Source organism: Strongylocentrotus purpuratus, unplaced genomic scaffold, assembly GCF_000002235.5.
Source record: "Strongylocentrotus purpuratus isolate Spur 01 unplaced genomic scaffold, Spur_5.0 spur5_scaffold_1, whole genome shotgun sequence".
Lineage (NCBI taxonomy): Eukaryota > Metazoa > Echinodermata > Echinoidea > Camarodonta > Strongylocentrotidae > Strongylocentrotus > Strongylocentrotus purpuratus.
Genome location: NW_022145594.1, coordinates 45,964,342 through 45,980,683, shown reverse-complemented (window position 1 = coordinate 45,980,683; position 16,342 = coordinate 45,964,342). Strand labels below are relative to the sequence as shown.

The 16,342-nt window shown below is 37.8% G+C and overlaps 1 protein-coding gene across 1 annotated transcript; it reads right to left on the bottom strand.

Annotated features, from left to right (window-relative positions):
- Positions 1 to 3,143: 3,143 nt before the first annotated feature.
- On the bottom strand, positions 3,144 to 15,646 carry LOC115921160 (splicing factor U2AF 35 kDa subunit-like). The gene is made up of 5 exons (XM_030978336.1): positions 15,568 to 15,646; positions 11,157 to 11,323; positions 10,644 to 10,801; positions 9,550 to 9,683; positions 3,144 to 5,738 (listed from the first exon to the last, which is right to left on the bottom strand). Exons 1-5 carry the CDS (start codon positions 15,609 to 15,611, stop codon positions 5,516 to 5,518), a joined length of 726 nt encoding a protein of 241 aa, XP_030834196.1. The 5' UTR covers positions 15,612 to 15,646; the 3' UTR covers positions 3,144 to 5,515.
- Between the last annotated feature and the right edge of the window lie 696 nt (positions 15,647 to 16,342).

Sequence of the window (16,342 nt, the reverse complement as noted above, 5' to 3'; positions counted from 1 at the left end):
GTCATCTACGGTAGTCTAACTTAAGGCGAAAATCGAAACAAAATCCGATGTCAATGGCATTTTGATTCGTTTATACAAGTTGTTGGTCATAATGGTGGAATAATTATTTTTTACACCAATTTATGGAATGATTTTGACAAAGATTTATTCCTAATAGATCTAGACTCTAGATAATAATATACATTCTCAGAATTTATTGAATAATAATAATTTGAGAGTGTTTGTTTTGCGTGACTTCTATACACACCCCAACATAAGCTGTCCTTTTTATCGTATAACGCATCGGCAGCAGCAATGTTTGCCCGAAACTTTATCTCATGATTTTTGTTTCGAAAGCAATGAAAGGCATCAGTGAATGTGCAGTGTTGAATCTGTCTCATTATAGTCCAAAATGTCTTAAAGTAAAACCTAAGTTCAATTGCAGAATGTAATGATTCAGAGGGCTTTGCAGTGCTAAAGAAACTTAACGAAAATTACCGGAAAATGTCAAGCACATGAACTGAATAATAATTTATTGTCAACATTCATTTTTCATGCGTTGATATTGAAATACTTAATTAATTTACTTTTGGTAATAACCGTACACAAATATTATGTAGATCGACCGGTGGGGGGGGGGGGGGGCTGGCTGAATGTTACCAGATATTACGTGTGAACAGACACAGGTCATTAGCATTCTCAGAAGCCTCTCCCTTTTTCGTCACTTTAACTGTAATAACCTTACTTGTTCCGAAAATGTCATTAGCCTCATTGACACGTCGCCCGCCCAACCGGCCAAATTGGACATTTCAACAGAACTAGACCTTGCCAAATGCGATTGATGTCGTCTGAGATAACTAGCCACCAAGGATGAGGTACATACAGTTAACATATTGATGTCAGTTGCTCATCACTTCTTTTAATTCAAAGTTGATACAATATTTGATTTCGTATGGTGTTTCGTACTACTTTTCTTTTCATATCATCCAATCCCTCTATATATTGTATTTATTGGTACCATCACCCCACTACCACTCACACCACACATAGACTTGCTTGTAATATATATAAATTCTTTTGTATCTGTTTATTGTTCAATTAAAAAGAATAAGACTATTGTATATTGATAGTGTAGTTTTAAGCAGGAGATGATCCCCGATAAAACCTCTGTTTTGTTATCACCCCCTCTGCAGGTTCATCTTTTGTTTTAATGCTTTCATATTTGATTATAATTTATATTGTCTTTTTATGAATCTATGGAAACAAATGAAATTGAACAGCTAAATTATTCATACCCCTTGTAATGTGATTAGTTTTGTGTTATTCGTAATTCAAGAATAAAAGATGGACTGGCTGAATCAGAGCCTTCGTTGAATACTTTTCTCCAGAAACATTAAAGGGGATAAATCAATTTTTCACATACTTAAAAATGGCAAAACCTGGTAAGGGTATGAATAATTTAGTTATAACTTTGTCAGATATTTCTTTCGTATCAACACAGAGTACATGCGCCCTCTACCGATTTGTGTCAAAAGGGAGGGTAAAATAAAGGGAGAGAGAGACTACAAAGGACTGTATGAATTCCTACGGGAGTGCAGTGATAGCACTCGGGAGAGGTCTGGGGTAGCCGGAAGTCATGACTACACTCATTTCCTGGGCCCGCTAGTCTCGAAGGTGACTATATATCTTTTTTGATGGGCAGACAGCCGCTAGGTGATGAGAACGAGGGTCATGACCTATTGAGAGTATATACCTGGGCCCTGTTTCATAAAACTTGTTATCAATTTAAAAACAAAAATAGATTGATATGGCAAGTTTGCTCTCATGCAGCCAATCAGATACCACGATTTCAATAGCTTATAACAGTTATTGGAACTTTTAAAATATGGCCTTGGTCAATAATAATGTATTCCTCATAATGAATATACTTTATCTATTAACGCTTTACCCACTCCCCCCCCCCCCCTCTCTCTCTCTCTACTTACTTGAATAAAATCTCCTTCCTTCTATACTCCCATTTCCAACCGTTTATTTATTTATTTTTTATTGGGGAGGGGATGTCTTTTTTTATGTTCACTCGTGCCGTTTAATCAGCATTATGCTTATCAACTGTTGCCCTATTCAGTTGTATATCATTAAGCTGAAATTTCGAGGGTGGGAGAGAGGGCAGAGGGGAGGATAGGAGAGGGGGGAGAGAGAGAGAGAGAGAGAGAGAGAGAGAGGAGGAGGGGGGGGGGGCGATGTATGCATATAATCCTTCTTGATATCCAAGTTACCGTGTCAGTAACAGAATGTCTGTCACCAGTCATTGAGTACGAACGTGTGAATCATTTTTAATCATAACACACACTACGGCTGTTGACTTCCGTACCGCTGATATGTCAGAATGATCTAATTCAGCTGATCGTTGTAATACCAGACAATAGTTGTGGCAGCCCGGGCGATAATTAAAACTTTCACCGGGAAAAGTGATGTCATAATTTGGATATAAATTACCGGACTCGGAGCGGAGAGAATAAAGGAATAGATAAGGGGACAGACGGAGAGACGCATCGACTGAGACAAATAAATATACAGATAGAAGGATAGGAAGTGAGATAGAGAGAAAGAGGAGGGAGGTGGAGAGAAAGAGAGAAAGGAAGAAAGAGAGAGAGAGAGAGAGAGAGAGAGAGAGAGAGAGGGGGGGGGGGGGAGAGAGAGGGGGGGGGGAGAAAGGGAGAATAAGAACATTGGAGGAAGTTATTGTAATTCCTGTGTTTGATCGTTTATGCACATCTATTTTTTTCTTTCTCTATCTCTCTCTCTCTCTCTTTTCCTTTCTATTTTTAACAAACTAGCAATCTTGTTTTTTGGATGTGTGAAATACAAGGACATAAAGAGAGCATTTTCCCAAATCATATTATTATACATTATTTCTGTTAAAGCTGTTCATTGTCTTCTTCATCAACATAATTAATAATAATAATAATATTTAATTTTTTATATAGCGCTTAATACAAATGTCTCTAAGCGCTTTACAAATATACTATTACCCCGGTCATTGGATTCAGTGCTTGCCCGCACACACTGTATGCACAATCTCCACTCCCTGGGGAGCATTCTCACCATCAGTCATACTATTCACCTACATTCTACGAAATACACTTCATGAACTACATATGAACTCATATTCACAATAAAAGGAAAATTTGATTTTAATACAAAAACAGTAGTGGGTTCCTTTCACCAAGACACATTAAAAACAAAACATTTTAGTTCATGACAAAAGTTGCTGATAAACATTCATGGATCAATTTGCTTCCAGGAAAGTACAATAACCTTTCTCAATTTGCAAAAATCAACATACTGTTGAATAATGTACATGTAAAGTATTACCGGTAGGTACTTCATAATTAAGATGAAATTGTTGAGGAAACAAACAGAGTGGGCAAAAGGAGAGAGAGAGGGAGAGAGAGAGAGAGAGAGAGATAGACAGATCAAGTTTCAGAGAACAGTGGGACAGAATATATTTACACTTTAGAGAAATGAACAAAATAGGAGTGGAATGCAATATACACATTAAGTTACAGCAAAAATGAAATTACTACATTGTGTTTTATTTTGAGGGAAATATCCAATACTTAATAACATTCCAGAAAAATAGTGTTATTTCTTGGACAACGAAAATGTGTAATGAAAGGCCACAATCCATCCCTGCAAACAGATAAATTGGCATGTTGGAGAAGATTATTTAATAATACCTGCAATAGAATTATCATACATTTCGAAACTGCAGTAATAATAGCAATTAACCAAAAAATAGACCCTTGAAAGCAAAATGATGTACAAATAATGATATAGCTAAAGTTGATCCCTACATAATGTAGCATCAAATAAAAAAAAGAATGAAAGGAAAAAACATGAGAAATATTATGATTTACAACAAAATTTGAATTGAAGGCATAGGGCAACATGTGACTTGAATATCAAGGGCTTTCTAAAGCATTTTCTTTTCTAATCTGCAACTTCTCCTGGTTGTGTATGTAAGTGTCTTGAAAATAATGCAATAATTAAATGCAGTAAGTTAGAGTTCAGCTAAACTCGTTGAATTGTCAGCTGCTCAGGGAGAAAACATGCAAGACTTATTTTGGCCAGAAAAGGTACATTTTTAATTTCTTTTCAGTTTTCAGTGTAAACATTCTTTTCGGAGGCGACTTTAGAATAACTTTTCAATAGCCAGCAATGAATTTAAAGACAAAGGCATGATCTCAGAATTAATCATGACAATTAAACATACCAAACAGGATTTTTTAAAACATTTTTTTATTAATGTTCACCTAAGCCTTCAAAATGACAAAAAATATTACATACACTGTGGAGTCTTGATATAAATGCGTCACTTCTTCTTTGATACAGAATCTCAAGATTATGTATTTTGTAATAAAGTGAATAAGAGGGTAGAGAAACTAGCTTTTTAATACAGTCAAACCTGTTTACAGCGACCACCCAAGGGAAATACAAAAAGTGGTCTTTGAAGGGAGGTGGTCAATAAAGCAGGTTAGACTGCAACAACCCTTTATGTATCTTACAATTACCAATATTTACTTAAATTGATGCAGCATAAAAGATATTGGTCAGAACTGATAACTTTTTTGATAAAGGTGTTGTGATTTCCTTTCTCCAATATGCAGAGGGATCTGGGACCTGTTTCACAAAGCCTTTTTTCAATGAAAAATGACACAAATCAGTGATAAATCTGCTGATAACCAAACAGTAGCAAGGATTTCAGTAGCTTATAACAAAAATTGTCATTTGTCACTGATGACAAGTTTGTGAAATGGGGCCCTAATTCTTGGGCATGTCCAAGGTACAGCCAAACCTGCTTTAGTGACCGCCTGTCTACAAAGACCACATTGTTTGTTTCCATTGAAAATGTTTTTTCATTGAAACATGTACTAAAGGAACCTGTACATAAAGACCACCTGTCTTAAATGCCACTTATCTTGTCTCCATTGGGTGGTCTTTTTAAGTTTATAGACAGGTTTCACTTCATTTGGCCATGTTGCCCCATACAGTGTGTGTTACAAGGCGTAATGGTTGACAATGAGAAAAACCCTTTCCTTGATTTTTGGTTTGATCCTAGCTGTAGTAAGGCTTTCTTTTTAATACAGTTGTCAGAAAAATAGAGCACAAAAATACCTTGGGACTTTTCTTCTTGAATATACAGTCATACTACACCACCTATCTAAAAGGACCACTATTTGTTGTTTACTTGAGCAGAATTTCCTCATTGAAACTTGTATTGAAGGAACTTGTACAAAATGACTATCTGCTACATAATGACTGCTTTAAATGGTTTCCAAGAGCAGTCTTCATATATTCTGTTTAAAGCCGGAAGGGCGTTAACTCTTTGTTCGAGAATATGAATTAACACCTTTCTGACTCCAAACAGACGATATACACGTTACAGTGTCCACTGAATATTGCCTGCAGGAAAGCTTACTGACATAGCGACCATGTATCATATCAAGACTCCACAGTTAAATTGGCCCAAAACTTAAAAACGTCCGGAGCGCTCCCTCTCTCTGTGTCTATCGTCCTTCCCTCGGCTGCGACTACGGGATCGCGATCGGCGCTTGTTGTCGCGGGGTCCGGGTGATGTGGACTTGCTACGGCTGCTGCGCTTCTTGCGTTTGCGGCGGCCGTAGAGCTCTCTTCTGAGCTCCCTGGAGATGGGTTTGAGGTGCATGAAGTTACAGAATCCTCCACGTGTACATTCACTGCAATGAGATACACACAGGAAAATGATAGGTTATTGTTTGTCACAGACCACAAGAGGGGGGTAGAATTTAGTGTGGGTTAGAGTACCTATATATAGAGAGTAGCGACATAGGGGGACCGGAATTTGATGGTCACGTGACTCCTGGCGCCATTTTGTTTCACTCCGCAGCGCAGCGCAGCGCAGCGCTATTAGTCCATGGGCCAAGACCAGAAATTTGGGTTATTGGTACCACTCAAGGTGGCAAGATCTACTTATGGATTTTGAAATGTCCTATATCTATACATAATATTTTGATATGATAGCATTTCCGAATGGACAGCTTAGTCATATAATCAGCAGTTTCCATGGCAACACAACAATAAAACCAGTATTATTCAAAGAAACAGTTAAAGTCATTAACAAATTATAAAAACACTCTTGAATGCGTAAAAATGTACAGTTTAGAATACCTCACCATAAAGGAAAGTAATGAAATGCAATTTACATCACCAATTATAACGGTTACCATGGTAACGACCTCAGAATGGCCTAAAATCAAGGATTTTTGAGTAATTTCAGTAATATATTACACAATATACTCATTCAAGACAAGTTAAAGTCCCCTTTCCAAAATAATGACACAACTATATGACTAATACATCATATAAGCCAAGAATATGCTATATATAGTACCTTCCCATTATTACCATGGCAACATGAATTAGAGTTAACAAGATGCCCTGTACGGTACTATATGCCATATTTTGGCTATATTTTGGCATTGGAGAGGTGTTGAAAGTTCATTTTGGTGTCTATATCCAGGTTTTCAGGCCCAGAGAATGAAAGTTTAGAATACCTCACCATGAAGAAAAGCAATGAAATGCAAATTACAACACCATTTATAACGGTTGCCATGGTAACGACCCCAGAATAGCCTAAAATCAAGGATTTTGGAGTAATTTCAGTAATATGTTAGACAATATGCCCATTCAAGACAAGTTTAAATCCCCTTTCCAAATTATTGAAAAAATATAATGACTAATACATCATATAAGCCAAGAATATGTAATAGTACCTTCCCATTGTTACCATGGCAACATGAATTAGAGTTAACAAGATGCCCTGTACGGTACTATATGCAATATTTTGGCTATATTTTGGGATAGGAGAGGTGTTGAAAGTTCATTTTGGTGTCTATACCCAGGTTTTCAGGCACAGGGAACACAGCTAAAGCATTATTTTGAACATTAACATAGGACATCACCGCTATTTTTCATACATTTGCATAAAATCAGAGCAAAATGACCATGAAAGTATTCTGCCACTGCATATTACAAGCTGTTTCTTAGGGTTTAGAAAGATATAACATTGTGATGACTACATTAGATGCCAGAAAACTTCATTTGATTGTATGCAATGCTGGAACCAGCACAGATTCATCTCATTAATGACCATTTGTTTGCTATTGTATCAAAACTGTGAAGACCCTGGGATGTATATCTCTTGGCATGTTATGCACACTGTGGTCACCCATTGAGAAGATGTTTCAAGATGCTGGACTAAGGGACCTATGTGTAGAGTCAGGTGTCATCGCTATAAGCTCCGTAGCTGGAGTGATGGAATTCTGCAAGTACAACCGTGCAGTCAAGTTGTTGTACGAGGCATTTATGCGACAGGCATAAGGAAAGGTTTACTACCCTGTCTAGAAACTAACCACACTAACGACCAGGTTCACCTGGATGAAAGCCTCAAGAGTCGTGAACAGCCTATCTGAAGATGTTGCGTAAGTGAGATGATTGAGAATCAGTCCTTTGAGCCCATCTTCAAGCTGTTTGATGTCTACCTTGATTACCCGATACAGGAGAATCGGACCCTCTCGGCCTTTTGGATGTCATAATTATGTGGACATCGTCGAGGTTATGGTAGGTCTGGTTTGGGCATTTAGAGAGGGTGTCTGGGTTTTGATACAATAGCAAACAAATTAATGAGATGGATGATCTGTGCTGGTTCCAGCATTGCATACAATCAAATGAAGTTTTCTGGCATCTAATGTAGTCATCACAATGTTATATCTTTCTAAACCCTAAGAAACAGCTTGTAATATGCAGTGGCAGAATACTTTCATGGTCATTTTGCTCTGATTTTATGCAAATGTATGAAAAATAGCGGTGATGTCCTATGTTAATGTTCAAAATAATGCTTTAGCTGTGTTCCCTGTGCCTGAAAACCTGGGTATAGACATCAAAATGAACTTTCAACACCTCTCCTATCCCAAGATATAGCCAAAATATGGCATATCGTACCCTACAGGGCATCTTGTTAACTCTAATTCATGTTGCCATGGTAACAATGGGAAGGTACTATATAACATATTCTTGGCTTATATGATAGATTAGTCATATAGTTTTTCAATAATTTGGTAAGGAGACTTTAACTTGTCTTGAATCAGCATATTGTGTAATATAATACTGAAATTACTCCAAAATCCTTGATTTTGGGCTATTCTGGGGTCGTTACCATGGCAACCGTTATAAATGGTAATGTAATTTGCATTTCATTACTTTCCTTTATGGTGAGGTATTCTAAACTGTACATTTTTACGCATTCAAGAGTGTTTTTATAATTTGTAAATGACTTTAACTGTTTCTTTGAATAATACCGGTTTGATTGTTGTGTTGCCATGGAAACTGCTGATTATACGACTAAGCTGTCCATTCGGAAATGCTATCATAACTTTTTACACGTATATATGCCCAACAAACAAAAAAAAAGTACAAAGGTTTTGCCACCTCTGGTGGTACCAATATCTGCCATGGTCTGGCCCATGGACTAATACATGCACTGCGCGCGCGCGCGGTAGACCGGGCGAGTGAAACAAAATGGCGTCTATGCGCAAGTTGTCGCTACTCTCTATATATAGGTACTCTAGTGTGGGTCAGAGCCATCTATATACAGAGTTTGGCCAACTTGGTTTCACTGGGTCACAACATGGCATATATTCTTTTGTTTTGTGCTTGCCCAACAAAGCAGTAGTCGCCATATTGTGTCCAATTCGAACCGGGTTGGCCAACCTCTGTGTATAGATGGCTCTGGTGTGGGTAATGCTATATCTGCATTCAGACAGGGAAATGATAACTATTTACATATCTGTACTAGGGAATGCTCAAGGCGCCTATTAAGCACAATATCCATTGTATGGAGTCTCACTCAGGTATACTTTGAATTGTGTGATTTTCACAGAACCAAACTATATTTAAAGCTATTGAACCTCATACAGAGATTAAAATTCACTTTTGTTTTACCCCTTCTATGTCAAGGCAAAGATATCCTATTCATCTTCCCAAGAAAGATATTTCATACCCAAATCGATGCAATTTGACAAATGAAATAGAAAAATCCATATTTGCCTGAAGAGGCTCATTAAAGAAATAAGAGTGCTCCAATACTTGCTCAATCATTAGATCCAGGGTTAAGGTTAGGGTGAGGTCTTGCATTGGATCCAAGGTTGGAGTTAGGAAGTTGGTTATTGCTGGAGGGTGTTTCACAGAGACTAAGATCAACTTTAAGTTGGACTTAACTGGCAGGCCATTCATGCCATTGTTTGCTTTCAAGAGATGTACAAAATCATGGTCACAAATCTACAGAATTTACATTTTTTTATAATTCATTATTGAAGGAAAACATTATCTAAATATCATAATGGTGAGAGCAACCAGTGGCAATAACCGCCTGCCATAGTTAAGTCCAACTTAAAGTCGATCTAAGTCTATGTGAAACACCCCCAAGGTGTGGTATAACATGTGTCACCGAAGGGGTCTCTATGACCTTACCCCATCTCGTACTGACGGCAGCAGGCTTCCCTGAAATCCGTGACCGGCGAGAGCTCTGCTCTGATTGGCTGACGGTTAAACCAGCGATTATTCAAATCCTCTACTGCTTTCTCTGCATCTTCCTCATAGCGGAACTGAAAGGGAAGGAGAAAAGATCAATATTTAAAATAAACACCGCAACACACTGTGACCTTTTACCCCATCAGCAATTACAATGCTCTAAAATGCATTTTTGATCAAAGCGATACTGAACTGATGAATTTTCTTCCCTAGCATTCTGTTCAGAGCCATCTATACACAGAGTTTGGCCGACTTTGTTTCACTGGGTCACAACATGGCATATATTCTTTTGTTTTGTGGTTGCCCAACAAAGCAGTAGTTGCCATGTTGTGTCCAACTCGAACAGGGTTGGCCAAACTCTGTGGCTCTGATACTGTTTATTGCACAGCGCCATCTCATGGTCAACTTGCCAACAGTGCATAACCCAAAACCTACTCAGACAGAGGACTCAATGAGAGAACCAACAGCACAGCTAGGGAAGCAGTGAGTTACGGGACCATACTGCTACAGCTGACCTGAGATGGCGCTAGACGGGATTTTGCAGTCAGGCTTTTTGCACATTATGGCTTTTAAAAAAGCTCATGCACATGTTAGGTAGCCCTCTCCTTCCTTTTCAGTGGTTTCTCACACTTTTCAATTTTTTGTTACTCATAACAACATGTACTAAAGGAACCTGTACATAAAGACTACCTGCCTACAAAGACCACTTTGCTTGCCTCCCTAGGGTTGTCTTTATAGACAGGTTTCACTGTAGTCACCTCTCTTCTACCCAAATATAGAATGACATGTTGATAATAATAATAATAATAGGCATTTCTATAGCGCCGTCTATCTAGAAATTCTATTCCAAGACGCATTTATTATTACCACAGCTTTAGCCTAGCTGCCATTACAGCGCTCCACCATTTCAAGGAATTAATTCCTGCCAGGTACCCACTTACATCACCTGGGTTGAGTGTGGCAAATGTAGATCAATGTCTTGCAAAGGACATTAGGTGCCGTGTCGGGGATCAAACTACAACACTTCTACTCACCTTGACATAGACGTTGCCGACCAGATGATCCCCAAGGTTGTCACAGACGTTCATCTCCTCAATTTCACCGTACTTCTGCTCCATCTCAGCGAAGACCTCCTCAAAGAAATCATCAAAGTGCTGCTGCACCTCCACATCACTCAGGTTAGATTGGTCCGCTGTGACACACATCAAAATGAATAAATTAATTAACTAACTAATAAATGAATGCATGACTTAACTAAATAAAAACCAACAAATAAATAAATAAAATGAATTTGTTTCTGGGACCTACTTTCAATCCATCCAAGCAGGGATGCCAGTTAGAATTGATTAGAGGGCCTGAACAAATCAGGAGGAGAGGGGAAAAAAAGAAACCGAAAATTTGTATGCATTTTTTTTTTTGCGCCTTGCTGGAAACATATCTACTTTCTAGACCTTCTCCATAGCCTCCATACTAAAACTTCTCAAAAGAAAGGTTAATTATAGCTAAGCATCCTTACACCTGTCTAGCAATACCAAGTAAATACTTGCCTATTCCAACAGCAGCACCCCCTTCAGCCGACTGTGCTGTGTTAGCCGGATTGTGGTAGATGTTCTGGATCACAATGGTTTGACTGAAAGTCGGTTTGTTGTGGAGGCGGGAACACCGGTCTCCATGACGACATGCTCCAATCTTGAAGTAGAAGGAGCAGTTGACTCTGTATTGGGGAAAGATGGGAAAGAGAATGGATTAGAAGGTGCAGTGGGAAAAAGTTTCTTCAAAACAGAGCTCCACACTAACAGGTTTTTAAAAATATATCGCACGATTAAAATTCATACATGTAGGGTCTGTTTGCACGTGCCCTCGTAAAATATTAAAAAAGAGTGGGGGGAGGGGGTTCCAAAGTACAAATGGGTACCCTGTTAGTGTCAAACGCTGCTAATACCGGTAGGTAAAGATCAAAGCATGTTTGATGATTGCCTCATGAGAACTAACATGCTCTACATGTAGTTTATGTCATTACATTAGCCTATCATTCAAACTTGAATTTCAAAAATGTTATTCTTGCATACATTGCTCAGGGGACAAAAGCCACAGATAAGCTGCTAAGTGGCTGAAGAGGTTAGGGTCCCACAAAACATACTGTATTGTCCAAGTTCAGATACATCAGAATTATCACTGCCATCTATAGAACTACATACATGTACTAGTAGATTTTACTTTGCGAAGGACGTTTAAAGCCAATATGCATCTTGATACATTACATTTTAGTACATTTCAGATTAACAAAATATGACTTACAAAAAAAAAAAAAAAAAAATCTCCATACAATCAGTTGCCAAGATTGAATGTTTTTCAAAAAGTACTTATTGCTAACTACCTTTAATACCTTCTCTAACTTCTAAGTTCTATCAAGTATTCAAATATGATTGATGCATGTACATACATAAACAGGTATTGCACTAAAGCAATTCTTGTAAGCTATCGAGTCATTCCTTAGCATATCCAGGTATCATTACATATTGGTTGTTACCTTTCGTTGTAAAATGAACGATTCCCATTGCAAGATAGAGCAGAGATTCATTGGTCTAAAGCACAAGAGAGCAGAACAGAACAAGACAAGACTGTTAAGGTTTCTGTTTGTTGGAAAAATGAGGGTGGTCAATGTCTTGGCTAGAATTGCTAGAGGGAAGAAATGATATCATTCCAAATTTCCAATCTACATGAATATTAATTCAATGGGGATGGCAGAATTCTCTTACTTGCCTTTGCTATTTTTAAAGATGAATAATATTACTGATTTTTATTAAAATCTGCAACAACTTGACTACAATTACAATTAAAACTGAAAGAAAATAATGATTTTGAAGTTGTTAATTGACATGTAGTTAAGAGATGCTTCACGCTTGCCTGTTTATACAAAAAAAGAAATTCAACAAAAATTGACTTGACTTGCTCTGTGCCCTGTGCTATAATTTGCTACCAGATAGAAAATAAAGAAAATGGTACAACTCCATCTGTAAACCTAAAATGTACCTATAATAGAAAAAATACCTCTGCTGATAGAAAAATAAACTCAAGCTAAATATATTATGCAAATCACTTGTGCTGTCCCCTGCGCTATAGAATAGAAAAGTGGAAAAGAGTAAATGACCATGGTAAAACTCCAGTCTCGCAGCCTATATTTACCTACATGTACATGTACAACCCTGCTAATAGAAAATAATACTGCTTCTTCTTTGGGCTATGGAAAGCTAAATTAGGAAAAATAGGGAGTATAGGGAGAGCCACAACACAGTTGACTGCCAATGCAGAACCTTATGCTAAAAGTGAAAAATCCTGCAAAGAGAATATTTTTACCCTAGAAAATAAAAATGCTGAATAATTGCTGCCAGTTACCGGTAACACCGCTATTAAAACAAAATTAGAAAATACTTTCTGTATGATCTAAAACAGTAGTATAAAAAATAAAACGTGATTGATAAAACCCAGAGCTGGAAATAAAGGGAAGTACAAAATTTTAACTCCATTTATTCATTTACAATAATAAGAACAGTAGGAAGAACCTTTATGAAATGAACAAAAAGGAAAGAAAAAAAGAAGAGAAAATTTGGGACAATTATTTCAACATGCATTTATAATGTTTTACAAAGAGGACAGGGGATAGAACCACAAAAAATATGATAAAGAAAATATGCTGCAAGACCTAGGAAGAAATGGGTGTATACTAGTACATGTATGTATCCCTGTGAATATGCAACTGTACATGATGTACATGTACAGTAGCTGTGTGAAAGAAGTCTTAGATGAAAACGAAACACCTGTTCTTGTTACTGTACATATCAAAATATATGTAAAAAATGACTTGTTAAATTATCCCATTTTCCTCGACTATCTCCCACAGAAAGATACTTTATTCTGCTTCCACAAACTCACCTGTTTAGGAACTACCGGTAGTATCCACAGATAGGAAATTATGTTTATACTTTAATTACTGTAATTTTTAGGTCTAGTGGACTGCTTTGTTTTTATACATCTGTCCTAAAGGAGTGTCATTTATCGTTTCGTTTTTATTGACAATGTCATCAAATCATTTTGTAGCACAATATTATCAACCTGCTCCTTCATATCATTCATTACCATTACATTTACATCTACCCAATGAAAATTTTCTAGAGCTACAGTAGTTTGCACTTCCACTTTTGTTTTTTCTTTCTTTAGAAACATGTACATGTAACTATTTGTTAGGTCTGTAAACGATCATCGGACCGGGGGCCGATCTTGAGCCGATCAGGTGAGATCGGATAATAATTTCTGATCGCCGATCAATAAATAAATGCATGCCTACATTATAATCCAAGATGGCGTCCCCGCATGTTTTGCCTCTTCTCTTAGACCAATATTATTTATTTCAAAGTCATGAAAAGGCACTAAATATCAACAAACATAGTCTACATGTACAACAACTCCAAATGCGAGGGTGTCGCTCCGGTCTTCCGATCAGATCAGAGCCCTAGCATAAAATTTCATCCTTATTACTACTACTATGTCAGGTTTTATCATTATATTTAGTAGACCCTGCGAACAGAGATTTTTTTCTCTTTGGCAGACTGTCTCCATCTTCGGTGACTTTTGTTGAGATGTTTGGTAGCATATTTTGAGAATATGGAACAGTATCTCATTATTCAAGGAAACCAATTTTCAGCTCACATTTGCGGCAAAGTGATTGCCTGGGCTCAACTAAGAACAGATTCCTGTGCAAAAATACCTATTTCGGCTGTTCATCAATCATTGTCTACTTTTTATTTAATTCTTTTAAACATCATCATGAAGAATAAAACGAAGAAGAAGGAAGAAGGGAGAGGAGGAAGAGGAAGAGGAGAAGGAGAAGAAGCAGATATCCCACGACGGAGCTCGCCAGGCCGAAATCTAGTACTGCGGTGATCGGATATTGGAATCTGAATTAGACAGAGATATCGTGTGTGCGTAGCGGTGTGCGGCTTCATTGATTTAATACATGCGATGAGATACTTTTGAGCTTGCGACTAGCACAAAATCGGGCTCTAAATCTGAAAAATACTTGAAATAAAGCTCATTTTATGGTACCCATATTTCTTACAGACACGCGTAAGATACTCGATTTTTCAGAGTCGGGTAGCGGGACCGCCGATTACATCGCTAAAATGTGATATTTTAGGATATATTTTTCATTGCAAATGTGGTTCTTCAGTGACACTGGCATGGTATGGTATGTGTGGGATATGTGTTATGCTATTATGCGATGTATTTTAGAGGGATTTTACCTTGCATCCAACCAATCGGCCAAAAACTGGAGCTGGCCGATTACCGGCTCCTTTACTCTACTGTCTCTAGGTCTATGAGCGATAAATCCTCGGGAAGACGGACAACTTATAAAAGTAGACGGTGAACTGGGGTTATTTTATTACGTGGAATCTATTTTACGCATCGCAAGCGCGCAAAGTGGGAACCCGAATCCGCGGAGCCTCGAATTTAGTCTCGAAGAAAAAAAAAAATCTGCGAAGTGCGAAAATTAAAAAGGACGATCCTCATTCTCAGACCATTACCAGGGCCTCTACTCTACTGCTTATCAGCCTACCAACGCCCTTACACTAAACCTGCAAAAACTGACCGTTTTTGCAGCTGGGCCGAGTTGTCGATGTCTTTGGTCCGAGTTAGCCCGACTCCTTCATACACTCACACTCAGTTACACACTCGCACATTGTAGATCTAGCATGCATGCGCACATCACAAGCGTCAACATCACACCAAACCGAACCAAAACGAACTCGTCTCTAGGTCTATCATAACGGCTTATTGTTCACATAAAGGTAGGATCCATTCACGAACGATATCCTATATAAATAACCAAACTCACATCCAAAATCTCATCAATTCAAATGCACAATTTACAAACGAGAACAAGTTTAACTTGATACTTACTTGTCTTTTTCAGTGCCAAAAATGGAAGCTAAATATTCAGCCATTTTGACGTGAGGAGATGCTAACCTCGTTCTATCAATGTAATAATATCAAAAGTACAACATGAATTTTGATTGTTAAAGTTAGTTATAATCTCATAAAATAATTTTAAATAAATATTTTATTTTGAATTAAATATTTTTAGAAGGTAAACCTAATAACTATATAATAAAATTGAAAGAAATGAAGTCATAAACTGAAGCTTATTATATTGACGGTGACTAGAGGTTATGGAATGCAAAAGGCTGTTTAAATAAGTAAGTAATTTTTTTTTAATAGTATACAAAATCTTGAGAGGAATCTGGTTAAAACTATGCAGTGGCGGATCCAGGGGGGGGGGGCAGAAACGGCCGCGGCCCCCCCCCCCCCCTATTGGCGGCGCAAAAAAAAAGAGAAAAAAAAAGAAAGGAGAAGAGAAGAAAAAAAGGAGAAGAGAAAAGAAAGGAGAAGAGAAAAGAAAAGAGAAGAGAAAAGAAAGAAGAGAGAGAAAGAGAGAGAAAAGAAGAAGAAGAAGAAGATCCCCCCCCCCCCACCTCACTCCCACTCCGGGGTCGAAGGGACCGATTTTGTGTTCCCAAAATTTCCGATAAAGGGTTACTTTTCACGCAACAAAGTCCGGCCCGTAATACACACAAATCCGGCCCGCACTGACTCTACACACCGAAGATAAAGGGGTGCTTTCAAACTAAGAGAGGGAACATACATGCGCATACCCTAGATAACACTGAGTGGGTGG

Excerpts from the sequence above, each read along its gene's own strand:
- LOC115921160 (XM_030978336.1), bottom strand. The coding sequence starts at position 15,611 with ATGGCTGAATATTTAGCTTCCATTTTTGGCACTGAAAAAGACAA. Across the intron at positions 10,802-11,156 it reads GGGTGCTGCTGTTGGAATAG|CGGACCAATCTAACCTGAGT; the intron begins GCAAGTATTTAC and ends TGTGTGTCACAG. Across the intron at positions 5,739-9,549 it reads TGCCGTCAGTACGAGATGGG|TGAATGTACACGTGGAGGAT; the intron begins GTAAGGTCATAG and ends ATCTCATTGCAG.